The sequence below is a fragment of the Magnolia sinica genome, chromosome 3, assembly GCF_029962835.1.
Source record: "Magnolia sinica isolate HGM2019 chromosome 3, MsV1, whole genome shotgun sequence".
NCBI lineage: Eukaryota > Viridiplantae > Streptophyta > Magnoliopsida > Magnoliales > Magnoliaceae > Magnolia > Magnolia sinica.
In genome coordinates, this window is record NC_080575.1 from 67,140,343 (window position 1) to 67,163,397 (window position 23,055).

General features: G+C 38.0%; 1 protein-coding gene across 4 annotated transcripts; it reads right to left on the bottom strand.

The window, feature by feature from the left end:
• Positions 1-721: 721 nt before the first annotated feature.
• Positions 722-22,422, bottom strand: LOC131239997 (proteasome subunit alpha type-5). 4 transcript variants are annotated; one of them, XM_058237969.1, is made up of 9 exons: positions 22,042-22,416; positions 21,832-21,913; positions 21,578-21,658; positions 3,523-3,636; positions 3,332-3,433; positions 2,707-2,765; positions 2,416-2,518; positions 1,984-2,049; positions 722-1,085 (listed from the first exon to the last, which is right to left on the bottom strand). In XM_058237969.1, exons 1-9 carry the CDS (start codon positions 22,053-22,055, stop codon positions 993-995), a joined length of 714 nt encoding a protein of 237 aa, XP_058093952.1. In that variant the 5' UTR covers positions 22,056-22,416; the 3' UTR covers positions 722-992. The 4 variants fall into 4 exon arrangements, with proteins under 4 accessions (XP_058093952.1, XP_058093953.1, XP_058093956.1 ...); XM_058237971.1 differs by lacking the exon at positions 722-1,085 and adding an exon at positions 1,122-1,393 and having other exon boundaries at positions 22,042-22,420; XM_058237970.1 differs by lacking the exon at positions 1,984-2,049 and having other exon boundaries at positions 22,042-22,422.
• Positions 22,423-23,055: the final 633 nt, after the last annotated feature.

Below are 23,055 nucleotides of genomic sequence, written 5' to 3' on the forward strand. Positions count from 1 at the left end.
GTATTTCCGCCTCAAACCAGTCTTGAATTTTTGGGCCCCACCATGATGTGTGTGACATATCCATGCCGTCCATCTGTTTTACCTGAATATTTTAGGACACGTGACATATCCATGCAGTCCATCCATTTCACTGGAACATTTTAGGACAAACCCAAAAATGAGGCAGACCCTAAGCTCAAGTATCACACATCACAAGAAACAGTGGCTGTAAAACTTCCACCATTAAAAGGATTTTTCAGGTTTTTTCTTCATACGGCCCACAAGATAGTTTATTTGTCATCCAACCCGTTAATATGATGACACATACTGAAGGGGAAAACACAAACATCAGCTTGATCCAAAACTTCTAGGGCCCCCAAGAAGTTTTTACCGATAGGTGCGTTCAATTCCCACTGTTTCCTGTGGTGTGGCCCACTTGAGCTTTGGATCTGCCTCATTTTTTAGTATGTACCTCGTGAATGCACACCAACCAAAATCGTAAGCCCCATCCACAGGGCATAGCCTAAAATATCACTGATCAGACAATCTTAACCATCTGATTTAGCCTGGTGAATTTGAACCGCCAACATATTTTATAACTGCCTATTTGAATAGCCGTCATTTGAATTACCAGTGTGGTTGTCCCACTTGCTACATCCACATTCATGATTTAAACATTCAATGGCAGTTGCCACAATTTAGAGTGGCAAGCCCACATGACTAGCCCTAAGAAAACTCCAAATAAAAACAGCCATCCAAGAGCAGCGTCTGAAATAGCATGAAGGGAGACTGCCCAAAATGTAATAGGCTATAAGATCCAAGGGCATGAAAAGTCAAATGAAATGATAAGTTCACTCATAAAGAAGAATTGAAAGTTTCCTGATTAGACTTGAAATAAAAGAGGAAAAAACCTACATTTTCCCAACAGATTGCTACCGAAAATGTTTACGAAGGTGGAATGGGAAAGAAAATAGGAATGGCAAATCGGCAGAGGAATGGGTTATATAATCTTCTCATAGGCGACTGATGACAGCCTCCACCTCAGCAGGGGAGTACAGATGGTACGTTGGAGCCACCCTCGCAATATCAACATTGTTTGGAGTTACCTGACACAACCACAGCTCAATTCAAATCAGGCTAAATAAATAAATAAAAATCATAGGTTTGCTGTTCCTACATGCGTGTAAACAAAGGGTGTGCATGAATGCTCTAATTTGCCCACAGTGGTGGGGACCCACAAATTGAGAAATGGTCCAAATTCTTAACCGACCCCAACTAGCTGGAATAAGGCTTAGCTGATGATGATGAAGATGATGTGGTGCAGAACCACCGCACGCCTGAGCATGACACTTTTTCTCATCAGGTTGACTGCCTGTGTGAATCAAATTATCCATGGGCCACCTTTTTCTCACACCTAGATTTAGCAGGGTTTGAAATAATTAGCAACTGATATTCACACCCTCTTTTGATGGATATACCCTTTTCTAACTTTTTGGCACCATAGTACAAAGGTGAAGTATTCCACTACCAAAAGTAAAGAGAAAGTGGTGTCCGTATCAAAAAGTGGGAAAGTGGGTGTAAATTCATCATATAACCTAGTCATAGCTATATGGGATTACAAATACTATTTTGCCAATCACAAGATTTGAAACAAGAGTTCTCATGATTGATTGGCAGAAGTTTGGTGACCAGCTGTGTCCACCTGACTTCAACCCACTTTTACCCAGTGTTTGGACTGGCCAGGGCGTTGCTACTAGGTGGAGTCCCTTAGGCCTCGTTTGGTTGCCACTTAAAAAATGAGTTCATCTAATTTTAGTACAAGAGAGTTTGGTAAAGATTAAAAATAATCTTGATAACTCATCATTTATATAACCTATGATCTCTAATACATAATTACTTAACCGAATGAGATGAACTCATCTTTCAGTGGCAACCAAACAGGGCCTTGGTGGTTCCTGTAATTGATATCCAAAAAACATGTATATTCTATGGAAGACCCCTTACTTTTTCCTCCATCACTTGCTTCAGGATGGAAAGTGCTATTGTTTCAGCTTCTTGAAGGGTGATGTCCTGAAAGCCAACAATCAGTATCACTCGCTAAACTTTTGAATATTCATTTCTATTTGGACACACACACACACACACAGAGAGAATCATCAATATTGATGGTATTTAATAAAATTTTCCAAAAAAAAAAAGGCCTGAATTGTTGGTCTCATCCCCGTCGACACTTGCTTTATTTCTGCACTTTCCCAGTTTTCATCCACTAGGAAAGTATTCATTGAACCAGCCAGATCAAATTAAAGAATCCATGGACCCACTCAACTTTTTAATTTGTTGCCAAAACATATAGAAACAGAAGTATAATGTCCACAAATAAGAAGAAAATGAACAAAATAAAAGAAAAAAGAAAATCTTTGATTGAATGAATGATACCTTGTTGTATTGCTCCTGCAATGAGCTGTCAGCACCTTCGGAGCCCGAACCTATTGCCTTTGCATTGCATTGCCAGAAGGTACCAGATGGGTCCGTGTAGTATCTGCATATCACAATTTCTAAGTGCAGAAAAACTAAAAAGCAAAAAAGCTGAAACTGGCCATTCTAAAATTCAAAGTCAGAAGCACATAAAAAAGCATAACCTCCTAATGTAGACTATGTATTCTCAATGACCAATAGCTGTGGTCCTTACGGAAGACCAAGAGTTCAAAGTAAAAGGTTGATACTTACAAACTAGGCCCATTCTCATCATGACCAGCGATTAGAAGCGAGACTCCAAAAGGTCGAGACTGTAAAAACAACAGTACAATTCCATCAAAAAAAAAAGAAAGCAGAAAACAATATATTTCATGTTTATTCGACATACAAATAAACAGTACCTGCTAAGCAAGTAATAGAATAATAGTGAGAAAAGAAATGGTGATAAAATCATGAGAAAAGAAATAGTAGTGGATGCTAAAATAAACTAATAATACATAAAGATCACCAAGTACTAAGCTATAAATGTCATTTCAATATTCATCAAAACCGAATCAAGTATATAGAAACATGGCTTACAAACCAGAGGTTTGCATTCCAAGACAATCATTACCTGGGGGCAAACTTAACAATCTAAAATCTGTAAATACAAATTTACAGGCTACAGCCAAATATAACATGAGCATGCTATTCATACTGACAAGGCATCATATGCCGAGTATACTTAAATAATATTGTCAATTTAAAAAAGGGTACAAACAAGGTCTGAGGAAATGGTCCATGATAGAGTAGAATGACAGAACAGGATTCATGTGGCTGATCCCAATTAATCATGACGGATAGGACTTAGATGATGATGATGATGTAGAAACTATACCATGGATTCTTCATCGCCTTCCCCAAATCGGAGAGCAAGATCACATAGGGCTTGTGTGGTGGACTCAACAGTCATTGGTTCACCATATGAAAACCTATGATTCTGAGAAAAACATTGATTTTCAAAATCAGTAATCACTCCGTACCATATTATTAGTCGTTAAGAGCCATGGAATGAACAACAAATAACACCTGAGTTTCAACACGTGCGTGCTCAACAAGAGTGCGAGCATCAGCAATCAACCCACTCATTGCACATCCTATATGCTCATCAATCTCCATAATTTTCTCCACACTGCTTGGTTCCTGAAACAAAAAGGAGCGACTTAGAAACTGCACAAGTATGTGGGCTGCAATGATTCCATAAAGGAATCAGAAATCACACTGCTATAGAAATGACACTATAAAGAGAGCTCAAAACTCTAATCAGCAGAAATAATATGTGTATGATGATCCATGAACAAGTTGTTACCAGCCTAGGATACCAAACACCGAATGAATGCATTCAAATCACAACGATAAACAAAGGCTAAAGGAAAGCTATGAAAGTTGATGTGGTATGTTGTTCTCAGATCAAGGCAATGCTAACCGAATTCATTCTGTAGGCAGTCAGTGGAAAACAGTAATCACAAACTAGCAAAAATATAAGTTTGACTTTAGTGCAAAGGTATAACCCCACACTAAGCCTGGAAAGATGATGAAACCATGGCCTACAATTTTCTACACAAGTAGGTACACCATGTAGAATGCTAAATGCAGATAAAGAAAATCAGCATGCCAACCTCCAAAAGAGTTCGAGTGTAGGGACAAGTATATTTATTTTATTAGTATTTTTAATTGGCTTAAAAGATTACATGAGAGCAAGTTTCTAGCAATGTCAAAATAGCAAGTATGGAAATAGATGCAGGTGATGGAAAAAGAGTGCCAACCTCCAAAAGAGAAACAATGTGTGTGTGGCTTAGTAGATGTATTTTCCTAGTATTTTTAGTTGGCTTACAAGATTACATAAGAACAATTTTCTGGCAAGATCACAATAGCACGAATAACCTAAGGGCATGTTTGGACAGGCAGATTGGAAGGGATTGGATTGTATTGGAAGGGATTGGAAGGAGCAATCCTGGGATTGGAAGGAGCAATCCTGGGATTGGCCGGGCGTGCCAAACAGACACGTTGAACTTCCGCCTGGATATAGCAATCCCATGGGATTGCCAGCAATCCACTGACATCACCATCATTACCTTGAAATCCACCCAATCCCTCCTAATCCCGTCTATTTTGCCTGGGACGTGTTTGGTTGGACGGATTGGAAGGGATTGGCCGGGCGTAATCCCGGGATTGGCCAAGCGTGCCAAACAGACTCGGTGGTAAAATCCCTGGATATAGCAATCCCATGGGATTGCCAGCAATCCACCGACGCAGCCATCATTACCTTGAAATGGCTGCCATCCACCCTAATACAATCTAATCCCATGGAATCCGCCTGTCCAAACACGCCCTAAGGGCCTGTTTGTTTAGAGAGAACCCTGAAAAACTGTGGAAAAAATATGACTTCCCTTTCCTGTTTGATAAACCAAAAAAGGGGGAAATCGATTTCCTTTTACTCGCTCTTCAGAAAACGAGAAAAACCATTTCCCTCATTAAAACTTGTTAAATGTAGATTTTCACAGTTAAAGAGAGACAACTCTCAATGTTTTGACCACTGACCTTTTGAGATTTCCATGGAATAATCAAACAACTGAATCAGTGTTGGATTCCACAACTTCCCATAAGTTTCCATTTCTTGAGTATTCCATAGGGGTTTCCCATTTCCATATTTTGGATTCTCTCTAAACAAAAAAGCCCTAAAAGTGCATTCTCTTTCCCATTATTTAACTGGGAAGAGTTCCAAACAACCTGCAAGTCAAAAAGTAATTCAAGCAAATGAGAGAGAAGCAGTTCACAGTCCATTGTGTAAACATAGAAACCAACTTGCATAACTTCAAAACAAACATCAGCAAGTTCTAATCTTTTAAGCATTTGCTAAAAGTGGGCTTTCAGCCTTTCTCCCGCCAAGCATGATGAGAGTGTGCAGTGGGAAAAAAGTATCATTGGATCAAGGTTTTTAAAATCCGTTACAACGTGGCTGTATGGTAAGTGTATCAATGATGCAAATCCCAAAGGGGGATGCAAATTAATCAAAGGAAGATAAACAAGACCATAGGGAAGAACCCTAACAATCCTCTAACAGGATGCTAGAGATCACAAAAACCTTCTCTCCATATCTTCTTCCAAGAAGACACACCAAAACGAGGGACCCACTTTTATTTCTTCATGTCCAAAAACTGCACTATACATCCAAAGTAATGCCTTAGATTGGCTTAAGAAAGAGGAAACCTTAAATATAGGAGAGACTAAAATAGCCCTAATATTCGTCACAACACTAAATGGGCTATCAGTTCGAAAGATAACTCAACAGTATCGGAATCGCGTAATCTTGGGCTTGTTTGAAATATAACTCAATAGGCTATCAAACAGGACCAATATTATCTCATTGTAACATCATTTGATGCCCCAAAACTGATCCAATGAGTAACGAAAATATTACTAAATAATTCATGCCTAATTTAATCTTCAACTAATCAAAACAATTAAACCTTATAAATTTAATGACACCTTAGTTGCACCAATAGGCCCAACATTACAATTATTATAAGGTTTAATTGTTTTGCATCAATCAAGACAATTTGGACTGTCTGACATTTGAGTATATACTCCAATGAAATGATAGATATTCCGATGAACGACGCTAAATATACTCAAATGGGAGAGAAAAGCCGATACAGTCAAGATTGGACAGATTCGTGCTGTCTGCAGAATGGGTTGAAAAATACCCACTTGTCTCATTACATGGTCTTCCGGTACCTATATCTGATCATCGCCCCATATTATTAGATGTCGTGGAAGATATTGGTGGACCCAAGCCCTTTCGGTTCAAACTTATGTGGATGGACGTTGAAGGTTTTGGTGATCTCGTCAAAAATTGGTGGTCATCTTTCAATGTTTCAGGTATGGCTGGATTTCAGCTGTCCCAAAAGCTTAAGCTACTCGAAGGAAAAATGTGTGGAAAAAAGAATTCTTACAGCGTCGGAATTGTGCAGCGGAAAATACTCTGTCTGAATTACACAGGCTGGACATCAAGGAAGAGGGGGGTGTTTTATCCGAGGAGGATCGTTAGAAGCATGCCTTGTTGGTGGCAGAATACTTGTGTATCTAAGGAAGAAGAGCTAAAGTGGAGACCGCGATTGAGAGCGCTGTGGCTAAAGGAGGGTGACAAGAATACAAGTTTTATCCATAGCATCGCTAGTGCTAGGGGAAGAACCAACCGAATAAGTAGCTTGGAGGTAGATGATAAACAGGTTGAAAAACAGGAACAAGTCCGTTCGACTGTAGTGAACTTCTACTCAAAGCTTCTACCAAGCGAGGGGAGGAGAAGACCATTGTTAGGTAATTTATTGTTTGATTACATCTCACCCGAGGATAGGGACTCCCTCAAAAAGCCAATTTCGGAAGAAGAAATCAAATGCACGATCGATTCATCTGGGCAAAGACAAGGCCCCGAGTCTAGACGGCTATCCCTTGGCTTTTTATCAAGTATTCAATCAAAAAGGGTGTAGTGGATTTTGTAGTATAATTTTGTGAAAATGACCAGTTGATGAAGGGAATGGCGGCTTCTTTTGTTGCGATTATTCCTAAGAAGGTAGCAGACTCACTTAAAGACTTTCGGCCCATTAGCCTAATTGGAAGCCCTTACAAGATCTTGGCCAAATTCTTTGCATCCAGATTTAAAATAGTTCTACCCTCCATTATTTCTGAGAATCAAGGCGCCATTGTGGTTGATAGACAAATACTTGATAGCGCATTGCTTAACCTTGAATGTATAGACTCAAGATACAAGGAGAGGAAGAAAGGTGTGGTTTGTAAGGTAGACATTGAAAAGGCTTATGACCATGTTGAATGGGGTTTTCTAGAATATATGCTCGGAAGAATAGGGTGCAGGAGTAAATGGATTCGTTGGACGGGCAAATGCACAGCCTTAGCTACCTTCTTGATTCTTGTCAACGGCTCAACGGCTCTCCTAAAGGCTTCTTCAAAGCGTCAAGAGGCTTGAGGCAGGGAGACCTCTCCTCATTCTTGTTTGTAGTAGCAAAAGCCCTAAGCATAATGTCAGCCAAAGGTCAAGAAGTGGGGCTCATCTCTGGTTTTAAAGGGGCAAGAGAAACACCTAGGATCTCTCATTTACAATTTGTGGGCAACACAATTTTACTCCGTGACGCATATATGGCTATGGCGGACAATCTAAGAAAAATTTTGGGTTGTTTCGAAGAGGTTTTAGGTCTCAAGGTTAAAATGAGGAAAAGTGAAATGTTAAGCATTGAGCTATCTAAGGAAGAAGTATCAATCTTTGCAGATGTGTTTGGGTTGTGGCACAGGATCCTTTCCATCTACATGCCTAGGCCTCCCGCTATGCATAGGTAAACTGTCGAAACATCTGTGGAACAAGGTGATGGAAAGGTTTGAACGAAAGTTATCCAGGTGGAAGTGTCATCACCTATCATTAGCAGATCGAATTACCTTAATCAAAACAGTTTTATCTAATCTTCCCATATACTTCATGTCCCTATTTAAGTGTCCAAAATCAGTTTTGGATAAATTAGAGAAGCTTAGGCAGGATTTCCTATGGAATGGAGCAAATGCAAGGCGCAGATTCCACTTGGTCAAGTGATAAGAGGTGTGTAAACCCTAGAAGGTATTAAAGTGTTAGAACCAATGTTTTAAATATCATTATCGCGTAATGTATCGCACCCTTGGGGCATGGATACATATCAGTTATCGCATGGGATATATCGGTTGAATCGTGTAATTTATCGTTGATGTTGGGAAACACGGGAACATTGGGAAATTGGTTGAATTTTTCAATGAAACTTCAAGGATAATTTAAAAAAGACATCAATACACACTTAGAAATCAAAACATTACAAAATAAAATAAAAAAATAAAAAAAATGCACATAATAGGGGTTTCCTTTGTATGGGGTCCTAATATATGCACTTTCCAAATTCTAACTGAACTTATGCAAGCATATTCATATAATTTATATACGTAAGAAGCCATGTATGGAAACCCAAGCAATACATTCAAAAGCAAAAGAAGAATCACTAGATGAGGTTACATACATGTTCAAGTTTGTGTTTGGATACAAAGATTGCAACTGATTTGCGAGATATTGAGAAATTTAGATTTTTCTCAATTTTTCGCAACTTAACCCATCTCCTCCAAATCTCGAAATCGAAGTTCCAATGATTTTTCATAGAAAACATGAAGAATCATAGATTTGTAACCATTTGACACTAGTTTAACATGATTTACAGCAAAAACATGGATCAAAAATTAAAAATGTTCACCGGATCGAATAGGTGGGAATATATCGACACAACCTATGCGTTTCATATCGCACAAGTGGGATACAAGATATATCGTGGGATGTATCGGCTGATATCGTCGATATTTAAAACACTGGTTAGAACTCAAGAACGTGGCACTTCTTAGTAAATGGCAGTGGAGATTTGGCCCTGAGGGAGGTAAGCTATGGAGAGAGACTATTGATCAAAATATGGGGTTCAAGAGGGTGGTTGGGAAGTCAAATCATCCTTGCAATATTGAGCTTCCGGGATATGGACAGCCATTAATTCCATAGCTCCAATGTTTAAGCCCAAGGTGGTGTTCTCTCTCGACAATGGGCAACGCATTCAGTTTTGGGAATTCCCATCCCTCACATCACTAGCCCCTAAGAGAAATATATCAGTGGCAACCTGTTTCTCCTTCACCGAAGAGAATGGAGTGTGGTGCCCCCCATTGTAGGAGGGCCCTATCAGATGAGGACACGACAGACTTCTGGGAAGGTACTATGGTATGGAAAGAAGCACCTTCCAAGAAATTCTTAGTCAAGTCATTCTACACGATGTTGTAGGGTTCTCCAGAAACAAGGGGAGGGGATCTCTTCCATGCCTTTGATTCTACAGGGCTCCTCCAAAGGTGGCTCTATTTGCTTGGGTAGTTGGACAAAATCAAATCTTAACCATAGACAATCTTTAGCGAAAATCTATGATTCTAACTAATATGAGTCTAACATGAAAGAGTGATGCAAAGTAGATAAACCACCCCTTTATCCATTATATTTTCGCGTGACAAGTGTGGTCCACCTTCCTAGTGTCTTTCGGTGATGGGTGGGCTATGCCCCTGTCAATTGCGGATCTGTTTTGAGATTGGCATGGTAGCCCCACTCCTAAAGTTCAGCAAGCACAGGGTTGCCTCGTTATACAAGCCATGTTATGGAACATTTGGTGGGAACGAAATCGAAGATGTTTCCTCAACAAACAACAATCGTGGGAGGAAGTATCGTGGCAATCCAAGAGGGATGTCTTAGAATGGGGTTTGGGGTTATGCAAATATTGATGAAATCTCATTCTTATTTGGAATGCAAGCTTGGGTTGTAATTTGTTTTCACTCTTAGGGTTGTATTCTTTGGTTGTTTTGACGTTGTCTAAACAGTTTTTCTTAATACAGCTCACTCATTAACCTTCACAAAAAAAAAAGAAAAAAAAAAAAAAGAAAAAAGGATGGGATTAACAATTATCTTGCAAGGTGGGGCCTATGGCATCAACCAAGGTGTCATTAAATTTATAAGGTTTTAGGGTTAAATTTGATCATGAATTATTTAATCATTTTCCTTTTCTATTTTTGCCACTTTTCTTGTGAGCTGTTTTTAGGGTATCAAATAATGTCAAAATGACATGGTATTGTCTCTTTGATAGCCTATTGAGTTATTGTTCAAACAAGCCCAAGTCTATGTGACTCTGATACCGTTTCAATGACTTATGGCCAATTTACATAAGGTCATAGGGTTGTGATGAATGTTACGGGTATTTGAATTTTTTATCCCGTGTTTAGGGGGTGTTTGTTTTCCAATGTCCTCCTGTAAATACGAGTAAAGGAGTAATGATTAATTACCAAGGTAATTCAAGGTAATTGCAGCACCATTTTCGATGCAGACATTAATAGCTTACTTTTTTAACACTAAAATTGAGAGGTGCAAATTTCATGTGGGGCCCACTGTGATGTATATGGTTTATCTAAACCGTTCATCTGTTCTACCAACTGATTTTAGGGCATGAGCCCAAAAAATGAGACAAATCCAAAGTTCAAGTGGACCACACCATAGGAAACAGTGAGAATTGAATGCCTACTGTTAAAAGCTTCTTGGGGGGGTCCCAGAAGTTTTTGATCAAGCCGATATTTGTTTTTTCCCCTTATCCATATCTTTGTGACCGGATGAATGGGTTAGATGACAAATAAACAATCTTCTAAGCCCCAGGAAGATAAAGCTTTTCAACGGTTAAAGTTTTAAGACCATTGTTTCTCATGGTGTGGGCCACTTGAGCTTTGGATATGTCTAATTTTTGGGCTCATACCCTAAAATGTTCAAGCAAAACGAATGGACTAGGTGGATATGTCAAACACATCACAACGGACCTCACAAACATAAATCAGCCTTTTTTTGGACCAAGTTTCAAGGTGGAAATATACCCTGGCTTTCAAACGCATGTAAATAACAATAATTACTCATTTACTTGTATCTATACGAGGGAATTGAACAACAAACACCCCCTTACGATTTTCTCTTTGTTAAGCTGATATAAGGCATCACTTGGGATGTGTAATGCGGTTTTTTGGCATGCAAAGATAAAATTTGGGTTCCTTTTTTGTGTGTGATCTCGGAAGAAGATTTTGCAAGCGGTTTTCATGATCTTTAGAATTTAGTTAGAGGATTATTAGGGTTCTTTCCCATAATCTCGTTTATCTTCCTTTAATTCATTTGCATCCCCCTTTGGGTTGACACCATTTAGTATCAAAGCAAGTTCCCATCTTAGGAAACTTGAAAAAATAAAGCATCTTCTTTCTTTTGGGGTTTTGCTTAGAAAATCTTGATATATTTGCTTCAATTCTTTTGCAATCCTTTGCGTATTTCGAATTCTATCTATGAGAAGAAAAAAAAAAAAAAGACAAGGTATTTTCCACCCCACTACCTTTCCCGCCCCTCTTCTTTAATCCTTTATATACCTTTGCTTTCCTTAATCATCCAATCAAAGTGAAAATCTACTTCTTTCCTTTTCTTCCTTTCAAAATATTTACACAAACCCTTCTTTCTCCCTTTCTTCCTTCACAAAACCCTACCCAAAATTCATAGATCCTACCCATTACACAAGGTGTTTTCCACCTATTGCCTTTCCCATCACAAAACCCTAACATTTTCCCTCTTGTTTAATCCTTTCTGTCTACCCAAACCCTTCCTCCCTTTCTTCCCATCCCAAAACTCATAGACCCAACCCATTACATAACCCTACCAAAACCTTTCCCAAATCCATTAAAAATAAATAAATAAATAAATAAATAAGATTCTTCCTTTTCCCAAACACAACCCATAACCAAGATTCTAGCATTGGGTGGGCCCATAGTGGACAGCCATCCTAGCCCTTCAGGGGGCCTGGTCCTCACTTGGAAAGTTGTAGGCTTCTGATTTAGGGAAGAATGATCCCCTCAATCTCTATCTTGATCAACGGTTAGACTACATAGACTTGTCTTATTGCCCTTCATTAAGGCAGATTGACGAACTGATCTTGATTGACAGTTAAATCTTCATCTACCCGAACATGCGTTCCTACAATTCATCACAACCAATTGATGGACCAATCTTAGATCAACAGCAAAACCTATCACTAAACATCATATCTATAGTGCTTCATGATCCAAAGTGTCGATTGGTGAACTACGTTGAGTCAATGATAGCAGAGGGGTTCTTCTTCTAATGGATATTTTTGGTCCTATTAGTACCTCTGACACTAACTTGCGGAGGCAGGAGCAGTTCTTCAAACTATGAAGGTGGCGGCTGAATATCGCTTTTTCTCGATGATCATAGAGGGAGATTCCTTCAATGTAAGTTGGGCCTGAGGCGAAGTCCCTAGAGGCTAGAGAGAATCCTTTGGAAATTGGCTTATCAAGCTCGCGAACAATCATTTGTGTTCTCTAAAGTTAACAGAGCTGGCAGTGGGAAGGCAGACTCCCTTAAGAACCTGGTGCTAGGGTTGACTCCCTATCCTATGTGGACAGGCGATAATTCATTTGCAAGTTTGTTTCATTTTTTGGGTAGCGTCTCTATATCCTTTCCTTCATTAGTTCTTTTCAATAAAACTTCATATTTCATCCTTCCCATAAACAGTTGATCAATGGTCAAATCCACCTGTAGACCTCAAAGTTGTCACTTCTCATAGTCGGGCTGTGGATAAGAAGATGTTCATACACCACGTGCAATCGTCCATATTCAAACACCCGAAACCGTCCCTATTCACCGTGATATTCTTATCCAAGGCCATTTTGACTATCACAATCATCATCCCTACAGTCACAAGTCTCACCTGTCTTCATATGTCCTATAGAGAACACAAGTCCATGAAAATTGTTTGATATTGTTGAGGAAAATCTACCACGTAATCAATGTAATAGAAGAATCCTATAAATGAAAGGAAAAACCCAAAGCAAAGAGAGAAACAAGAGAAAGAGGCACAGGCGATTAACCTGGTTTGACAATTTGCCTACGTCCATGGGTGGCAACACGGAGTTTTCTTCTTCACTAAAACAAAAGAAATCAAATAATACAAATCCTTACATCTCCCTTACTCTTTCACCATGCACGAGGATATCTCCTAGAGGAATTTCCTTCTCTCTACATGTGTTTCCCCTTTTATAAACAACATACCACCTAAGAGAGGCCTTACTCAAAACCTAAAAAACTAGGCTTTGCACATTTTTTTGAACAAGATGAGAGAAATGTTTCCAATTAAGAAATGCAATAAGCATTTCACGCATATACACACCACTACCACAACATTCTCCCACTTGAGAATAGTCTATAATAACGTGGAAAAAAAAAAGTCTCAAGAACAGCTATCCAAACATCATCTATCAGTAGCCAGCAACAAGCTCGAGAGAGGTTCTGCACCAAATGAATTTTTCCCTCGCAATAGGCTTCATCGGCACATCTATACGCTATCGTTAATGTGAATCTTCTACAATGAAATATGTCTATCTTCCACCACGTCAAGAATAAAGTGATACTATACATCAATGTGATTTGTCTAAGCATGAAATATTAGATCTTTAGATAAGTGTAACGCGCTCTGCATGTCACAATAAATCAACACTTTCAGCTTGAATTTTAATTATAGTAACCTTTTTAACCAAATACCTCATTTGTGTGCATGTATAACTAAAATGTACTCGGCTTCTATTGTAGACAGGGTCACCACTAACTATAATCTGGACCCACTGGCCAAAGATAAGACATTCTGTGTTTTTTTTTTCCTCAATCTCTCACATAACCCACATCCACGAACCCAACCAACTTTAAGTTTTGAGCACATAGCAAACAACAATCCAGAAATACCCTTCAAGTAACAAAGGATCCACTTCACTGCACTCCAATGGTCTATACTCAGATTCATCATGTATTTACTAACTCCACCCATTAATTGGCAAACATAAGGTTCCCCACCGCAAATGAATATGGTACTCGAGACATATCTGTCTTCTCCACTTCTATGCTAGGAGACTAATCTAAAGACAGCTTGCAACCCACAAGAAATCGAGTACTAACTGGGCCGGAATTCTACATATTGAAGTAGCACAAAACTGTTTCGACGTAACCCTTCTAAGTTATCAAATCCTTCTTTTCATGTCTCTAAGTACGGTCATCTCAAGAATTTTGTAACGCCATCTAAATCTTTCATATCAAATTCCCTAGCAAATCAAGTTTTTAATGTTACATTACTTCCTGTTGTCATTCACATAAAGTACAAGATAATGAAGCTACCATTACCACAGCCATGAAAAAATAAACACAGTGGCCTACCTCACATCTCTGAAATCCAAAGCTCCCGATGAAGGAATCAAGCTACTTATACCAACATCTGAGCACCCATTTTTATACCATAAAGTAATTTGTTGAGCCAACAAACAAGATTCTTGTTAGTTTCTTCAACAAAGCCTTCAAGTTAAGCCATATATATTTCATCAAGATTTCCATCCAAAAAGGTCGTTCTCACATCCGATTGCTCAAGCTCAAGCATCCATGTCATACTCAATATAGTACAAGCAATACTCAGACGAAAAAGAAAAAAAAAAATTTATTATTAAAGTCAATACTTAATTTCTGTGCATACACTTTCACCAACAATTTAGCTTTGTATCTTTCAACATTCTCAGTAGTGTCCTTCTTCATCTTGTAAACCCATCTACAACCAATATCCTTTCGCCCTTTGGATAATTCAACCAATTCCAAGGTCTTTTTTTATGCAGAGCTTCAATATCCTCCTCTATGAACACTCACCATAATTCACATGCCTCTCAATGTAAACAAGGTTCACGTTCTTATATCATACAAGCATATCGAGGCAATGGTGTGTATATGCATAAAATGCATATATCATTTCCTAATAAAAAATGTCTCTCCTTTTTTTCCAAAAATGTCTTAAATCTAGTTTTCCTATGTTTAGAGCAAAGCCTCTCTTGGGTGATGTATTGTCTATAAATGGAGAAACACATGCAAAGAGAAGAAATTTCTTTTATGAAATATCCTTATGTATAGTGCAAGAGTAAGAGAGAAAAGAGCCTTGTATCCTTTGATTTCTCTTGTTTTAGTAAAGAAGAAAGCTTCGTATTGCTACCTGTGGAAGTAGGCAAAATGTTGAACCATGTAAATACTTTATGCCTCTTTATCTCTTATATCTCTTTGATTCTGGGTTTTCGATTTGTCACTTAAATTTGTAGGATTCTTCTATTACACCAATTGTGTTACTTGTGTAGGGGATTTTTCCCCAACAATTGGTATAAGAGCCAAAGGTTAAAAACTATTACAAGAACAACAATGCACCACAAAGTTGCGCCTACTACCTACATCAAACTCATGATTCATGCCACGAAGCTCTAGCAAATACAGTGAGCAAAAGGCTATTGTTTTAAAGGGGGGGTGAGCAAAAGTCAATGACTTAGAATAAGAATAATAAGAACCCATTCAATTTCATGCTAGGAAGATTTATAATGCAAGTTGTCTTCTTATTGAGATAATTGATGAAAAACTACAAAGAGGATGAAAATCTAGACTTTTGGAGTCTTGTACATGGTTTCTATGCATTTGCCTATTTCGAGAATATAAGAGAGTGGCTAAGTCCTAAGGCAGCCATGTGGTGGGTGTTGCGGAATGAGGTACTGGGAATATCAGCATCATTAAAATATGTATAAGGGTATTGTTATAGGACGAATAAAAACTTACAGTGAGACGGATGAATTCCCTATAGCAATGAATCTTCATCACTGATCACCATTAAGCCCATGCACTTTTGCACTTTCTGCAAAGCAGAACACAGTCGAACACCAAAGGAGGTCCAGAGGTGGACTCACCTGCTGGTTGATTGATGGGGAAGGACAAATCCATCATCCAGTTTGAACGTGGATCCCATAATCCAGCTTGCTCGCAAAATATAACTAATTTGACCATGAGGCCCACAAGTCCAATCAAATGTTTTTTAAGAGTTTACATACAAACCATATGAGACTTTTATGGTTTTGCACAACCATGCATCATGAAAAGCCAAACAGTTGTGTATACAGAGTGTTTGAGTGGCGTTAGCACTGGCTTGAGTTAATTTAAGACACGAAAGTGAGGACAATAGCATGCAAAGTAGATATATAAATCTAGTTGGATTCATTGTAAACAAAAGGCTATGGCCATATGCATGAACCAAAAACAAAAACGATATATATATATATATATATATATATATATATATATATATATATATATATATATATATAAATAATTGAAATGTTAAGATTATAATTTCGTACCATTTTAGATGTACATTCATACTTTGAGAGTCAGACGTTTCATCATCTTCCCTAAAGGTAATTCTGCCCCCTCTATTTCCTTGATCTTCTAAACCCTTCTCATCCATTCCCTCTTATCTCTTGCCATCTATGGTGGATTGGACAAAATATGGGAAGCTCAAAGGTTGTCTATGCTATAGAATCTGGAAATGATGACAAGTTATCTTCCTATGGGATTCTTGGATTGGAATAAAAGTTGGATTGGGTTTTGGGCTTTGATCCCTATCATTCTATTTATAGGAGAGATCCCTTTTGGGGGGGGGTGGTTGGTTTGAAGGAAAGATCGGGAGTCCAGAGGTTTAGAAATTGGTAGAACCAAGACGTTACAAATGAAACTTTAGTAGGAAAAGTTATATAGGTATGGCTTTAGTTACAATCAGAGGCCAAAACATTCCTCGAAGCCACTTGTTTGTCACCTTGGCTCATAAATTCAAAAGGATTGAGAGATTGATGACAATATTTCCAACTATATTAGACGGGGGGGACACAATCAAGTTGTGCTTCTCAAGTGTTTTGTGGTTGTTGCATGCCAGTGAAACTTAAAGGATATATATATATATATATATAAAGATAATGGTTCACTTGTTACGATGTGGAAAGTGAAGTACAAATCATCACCCCATATATGGCAAACTTCTATACAACAACCGACCAAGCTATATGGAGCAGAGTGTTAGATAATTGGGATGCAACGTAAGCAGAGTATGTGTTGTAGAGACGAGGATGTCAAGATGAATATGGGAGAGCCAATAAAGAAATGCCAGTTGCTTTCTATGAAAACTAGAGACAACCCAACAAGGAGGGGAACTTCAATTGGCATTGAAGGGCTTGAAAGGAGGATGAGGGTTCAAACCAAGAAGACTTGGGTGTGGTTGGTGTTATTCCAGCAGCCGATAAATCATCAGCAACAATATGTATTTGCAAAATTCACAATTCTGGATATAACAATTGATAATATATATATATATATATATATATATATATATATATATATATATATATATATATATATATATATATATATGTATAAATTGAGAACAAGTGCACCCGATATCCCAATTGAAGAAAAAAATAAATAGAGAATAAGAAACCCAGCAGAGGCACGTGACCAAGTCACTCTCCTGAAGACGATTCGCGCCACTACCTCAAACCAATTGAATGGTATAGATGATCTGTTGCGACCGTCTTTAGGATACAATCATCAATCGACGAAAGATTGCCGACTGAATCATCACAGTAGTTTATGCTCCAATACAGGGGGAAAAAAAATGAAAGATTAGAAAACTAATGCTATGGAAATAGAGGGCCACCTGCAGGAGAGGTTTCTTTCTTGTATGTTTAGGTTTTCGAAAAAAATGCATATTTATAGAAATCCATGTGGACATGTGGCAGCCATGTTGCGCTGAGGTAACTGCCAACATGAAACAACGATCACAACAACATTATTGTAGCGTGCGATAAGGATCCGAGCTTCTTGCGCACAACTCGGTCAAGGCCAAAAAACAAAAAACAAAACGAATCATGTAGACAAGCCCGAGCTCGACACGACATGGTGGGCGCACGCGCATGTGGTGTATGGCATACCATACCCAAGCGCCAAATACAAAACCATCTTACATAAAAGTCTATATAAAGGAGTAAAACTCTCTCCTCAAGTTCCAATGTGAGACTATTCAAAAGGCACATCTCCAAATGTGTCTTTTTCTTCTTCTTTTTTCTTTTACTTACTTTTTTTTTTTTCTTTTGTCTTTTTTTAATCAAAACCAACAATCCCCCACTATTTTAAAAAATATATGAGCATCAAATCTTGTGTGCGTAAGCAAATGTGTCACATAGACTTGAACCTTTGCATAATGAGAAACAATCATTTACCATAGACTTAGTGGATAAAGCCTTACAAAATTAAGCTACTGAACGGTAAGATCAGGACTTCACTGCACCCTATACCCCTCAACAAAATGGAGTTGCTCAGAGAAAATAAAAATAAAAAATAGAACCTTGATAGATCTAGTAAATGCTATGTGTAGTTCTCCAGGTCTACCTCACAATCTGTGGGGCAAAGCTATTCTTACAGTTGCCCATGTCCTAAATAGAATTCCTTCCAGTAAGTTGGTTAAACTCCATACGAGCTATGGAAAGGCTGAACCCCTAACCTAAACTACTTTAGAACTTAAGGATGCCTATCTAATGTTAGATTAGTTAACCCTAAAAGACCCAAGTTAAAAGATAAGACTGTTTGTTGTGTCTTTGTTGGATACGCACTTAATAGTGAAGCTTCTAGGTTTTTAACCTTAGATGATTCTTCTATCATAGAGTCTAGAGATGCTAACTTTTTTGAAGATGTATTTCCTTATGAGTCAGAAATTAGTAGGGGTGATCTTCTAGAGTCAGGGACTAGAACTATCACTTCAACCCAATCTTTTAAACCTAATAAACCTAATAGACCTAGAGCTAGTAAGAGAGCCAGATTCGTAAAGGATTTAGAACCCAACTTCTACACCTATAATGCAGAAGGTGATCCAGTCTCATAAAGAGGTTATGTCATCCCGTGATGCCTCCTTTTGGAAGGAGACCATAGATAACGAGATGGATTCCATCATGGCTAATCATACCTAAAACCTAATTAACTTACCTACTAAGTTGAAACCACTCAGCTGTAAGTGGGTTTTTAGAAAGAAGCCAATACCTGATGGGTCTATAGAAAAATACAAAGCTAGGCTTGTAGCTAAAGGGTATAGACATAAAGAAGGGATAGACTTCTTTGACACCTATTCTCCAATTTCTAAGATTGCATCCATTAGTCTTATAGCTATTGCATCTTTGCATAACCTGATTATACATCAGATGGATGTCAAAATCGCTTTCTTGCATTAAGATCTCAATGAGGAGATCCACATGGAGCAACCCTAAGGGTTTGTAGACCCTGCTCGACCTCAAAGGATATGAAGATTGGTTAAATCCCTAAATGGTAAACAAGCTCCAAAGCAATGGCATGCTAAGTCTGATTCCATACTTAGAGATAATGACTTTAGAATCAATGAAGTAGATAAGTGTATATATTATAAGAGTGATGATTCTATGAATGTCATCATTTGCTTATATATTGATGACCTGCTCATATTTGGATCAAACATAACAATCATTAACCAAACTTAAAGCCCTTTTATCATCTAAGTTTAAAATGAAAGACTTATGAGTGGCAAATGTGATTCTCGAGATCAAAATTATTAAGAAAGTGGATGAGATCATTCTTACACAGTCTCATTATATTGAATCTATTCTCAAAAAATATATATGGCTGACAGCAAGCCAATTTGCACTCCTTTTGACCCTAGCATTCATCTATATCCCAATAAAGGGACAAGTGTAGATCAAAATGAATATACTAGTATAATAGGCAGTCTCATCTATGCAATGAACTGCACCAGACCTGACATAGCTTATGCTTTAAGAAAGCTAAGTAAGTTCACTAGTAATCCTAGTGAGGAGCACTAAGAAGCTATTCGTAGAGTACTTAGATACTTAAGAAGGACTCAACACTATGATTTGCATTATGGTAGATTTCTAGCAGCGTAAGAAGGATATTCTGATGCTAATTGAAATTCAGAAAGTAAAATTTAAATAAATAAATTTTTTTAAAAAAAAGATAAAAAGACACCTTTGGAGAGGTGCCTTTAAAACCACTTTGGAATAGTCCCACATTGGAACTTAAAATGAAGTTTTACTCCTTTATATAGACTTTCATGTGAGATGGTTTTGTATTTAGCACTTGGATATGGTATGCCAAACACCACACGTGCGCTGTTATTACCATTGTTACACATTGACAGCTATCTCAGCACCACTTGGCTACCATGTGCCCACAGAGATTTCCATAAATGTGTTTTTATAAAAACCTAAACACACAAGAAAGAAACCTCTCTCCTGTCAGTGGCTCTCTCTGCTTCCATAAAATTAGTTTTCTAATCTTTCGAATTTTTTTCTTTTTTCTGTATTTGAGCATCAACTGTTGTGGTGATTAAGCCAACAATCTTTCGTTGATCGGCGGTTGTATTCCAAAGACAGTCGCAGCAGATCATTTATATCGTTCAATTATGAGGTAGTAGCACGAATCATCTTCAGGAGAGCAACATGGTCATGTGCCTCTGTTGGGTTTCTTACTCTCTATTTATTTCTTTCTTCGATCGGGATATTAGGTGCACTCGTTCTCAAGTTTTATATATATTATTAATTGTTATATCATGAATTGTGAATTGTGCAAATACGTTTTATTGCTAATGATTTATCAAGTGTTGGAATAACAGTTGGTCGTGAACGGGCAACAATGCATGTACAGTTTTACCTACAACAGGATCTTACCAAGCTGGGACAAGGCTATGATGATGTTGGGATCAAAAACCATCACCCAATACGTGATTATCCTATATCACCATCTAAATGTGTCATGCAACATACATAAAATCATAGATAAAACAACAAAAGAATACAATTTTAAAATTCGTAACCGATATGTTGATGCAATCGTCCCACATCCCACACGTGCACGCTCTGCACGTGTGTACAACAAAAAGACCACCTTCCTTTTTTAGCCATCATCACTTTCCATTTTTTTCAAATCTCTAAATTAGGAGATCTGCTCTTTCTTTCATATCTTTATTTTTAGGTAGGGAATAATTTTAAATATTTTATTATCTAAGTATCTTCTTATTTTAGGCATTTTCTTAATTATAGAATGCTTTGTTACTTAGATACTTTCCTATTTCATAGATTTTTTAGATTTCATATCATTTATTACAGATTGTAAGGTTGATTATAAAAAAGACCTATGTCTTATGGAATAACACAAGTTGATCAATATCATCTTTATGAAATTTTCTTCTTTTCTCTACGGTAGCTGTTGAAGGGAGGGAAAGTGATCTCTAGTTCTAGACTAGAGGACTATTGAGCATGTTCACAGTCTTGCATTTGTGATCTCTAGCATCCGGCTAGAGGATTGTTGGATCTTCCCCCCAATCTCTTTCTTTTCTTATTGATTTATTTGCTTTCCCTTTCAGGTTTGCATCATGTGTGGTGTCAACGTACAATCCATTTTCAAATATGATGATCAATATAACATATTGACTAGTGCAATTAAGAACAATAGAGATCCATTAACCTTCCTACCAGGTTAAACAAATACAATATAAAATAACAATAAATATACAAAACGAACCAGCAATGGCGAAGTGATGCGCTTCTCTACAGCTAGAACAACGCCCTCTTTCGTCTTCAACCCAATCGCAGTTGACCCCAACTGCAACAGAATTAAAAAAACAAAACAAAACAAAAATAAAAAGAAGAATAAAATTTCCCTCAAACTCCCTCTCTCAGCAAAACAAGAAACTAACATTTAAAAATAATAATAATAATAATAAATAAATAAATAAATAAATAATAACCAAGAAAAATAAAATCAACAGTATTGACCTTGATTGCCTCGATTGCATATTCAACCTGGAACAATCGACCTTCCGGGGAGAAGGTATTGACTCCTCTATCATACTCAGTCCTTCAACAAACCAAAATAATTCAAAAAAAAAAAAAATCAAAATCAAAATGCACAGATAATTGCATGTTTGGGGGGAAAACTTCAGATTCTGTAGAGAAACCCTAGACTTGAGAAGGAAGTGCTTTCACCTGGTGAGAAACATGTTGAATTACGGTTTTTGAAAACCCCAGATCCGATCTGAAACGGAGACGATGCCAGAAACCCTAGAAAAAATAAGGGAAGAATGCAGATGGACGAGTGATCTGATAGTAGAATTACAGAAATCGAAAGGAAGAGGGGAAGGGAATTTTAGGGTTTTTAGATGGTTTTAGACGGAGTGTGGGAGCAATGCTTGTGCGTTGGAGACGTGCTGCTTGCTTAGCAAGGCAGTGCTGGGTGAGGCAGTAATAAGAGTCAATGATCGAGGTTACTTTGGTCAAGAAAGAAAAACAACAGTCCCCACCGAAATCTTCTACACCCGTATTGCTTGTGCCCCCGGCCACATGAAGTTCCTGTAGTCGGAAGCTGTGTATGCCGCATGGATGCCCGTGACAATTCCACTCCGTCCATCAGTTTTACGATACCGCAACTAGAGCTGTACACGAGTCGAGTTAGCTTGGTCAGCTCACCTGATTCGACTCGGAAAAACTCGGCTCGAAATTGGATTCCTACCGAGTTAAGCTGGTTTTTGGAGCTAGAAAAAATTTCAAGCCAAGTTCAAGCATTTAAAAAAAAAAAAAAAATCCTTGTTAGTACACCCCACTGCCTGTCAGTTCACACTTCACTGCTAGCCACCCCTCTTAGGGATCGATACCAAGACCTTAGTGTTGAAACGAGGTATCTTTCATTCAGTCTACCACTTGAGCTATGGATCAGGGTGTGTAGCCCGAACTTGACTTCGAGCTTGCCTGAACTTGACTCAACTCAAATCGAACCTCGACTCAAACCGACTCGGATCGTCGGTGACTTGGTCATTTTGATATGAATGATGTTCGCTAAGTGTTTGATGAAATGACTCAATGAAGTGTTGGCAAGGAAAGTAATAGTAAGAGTGGCCGGCTAGCCTTTCTAAATTTTGATCAATGTAGGGTAAAGGAAAGTGGTCACTCCTTGTGACGGTATTCAACTTTATGTGGCCAATGCACATTATCCAACCAGTAATA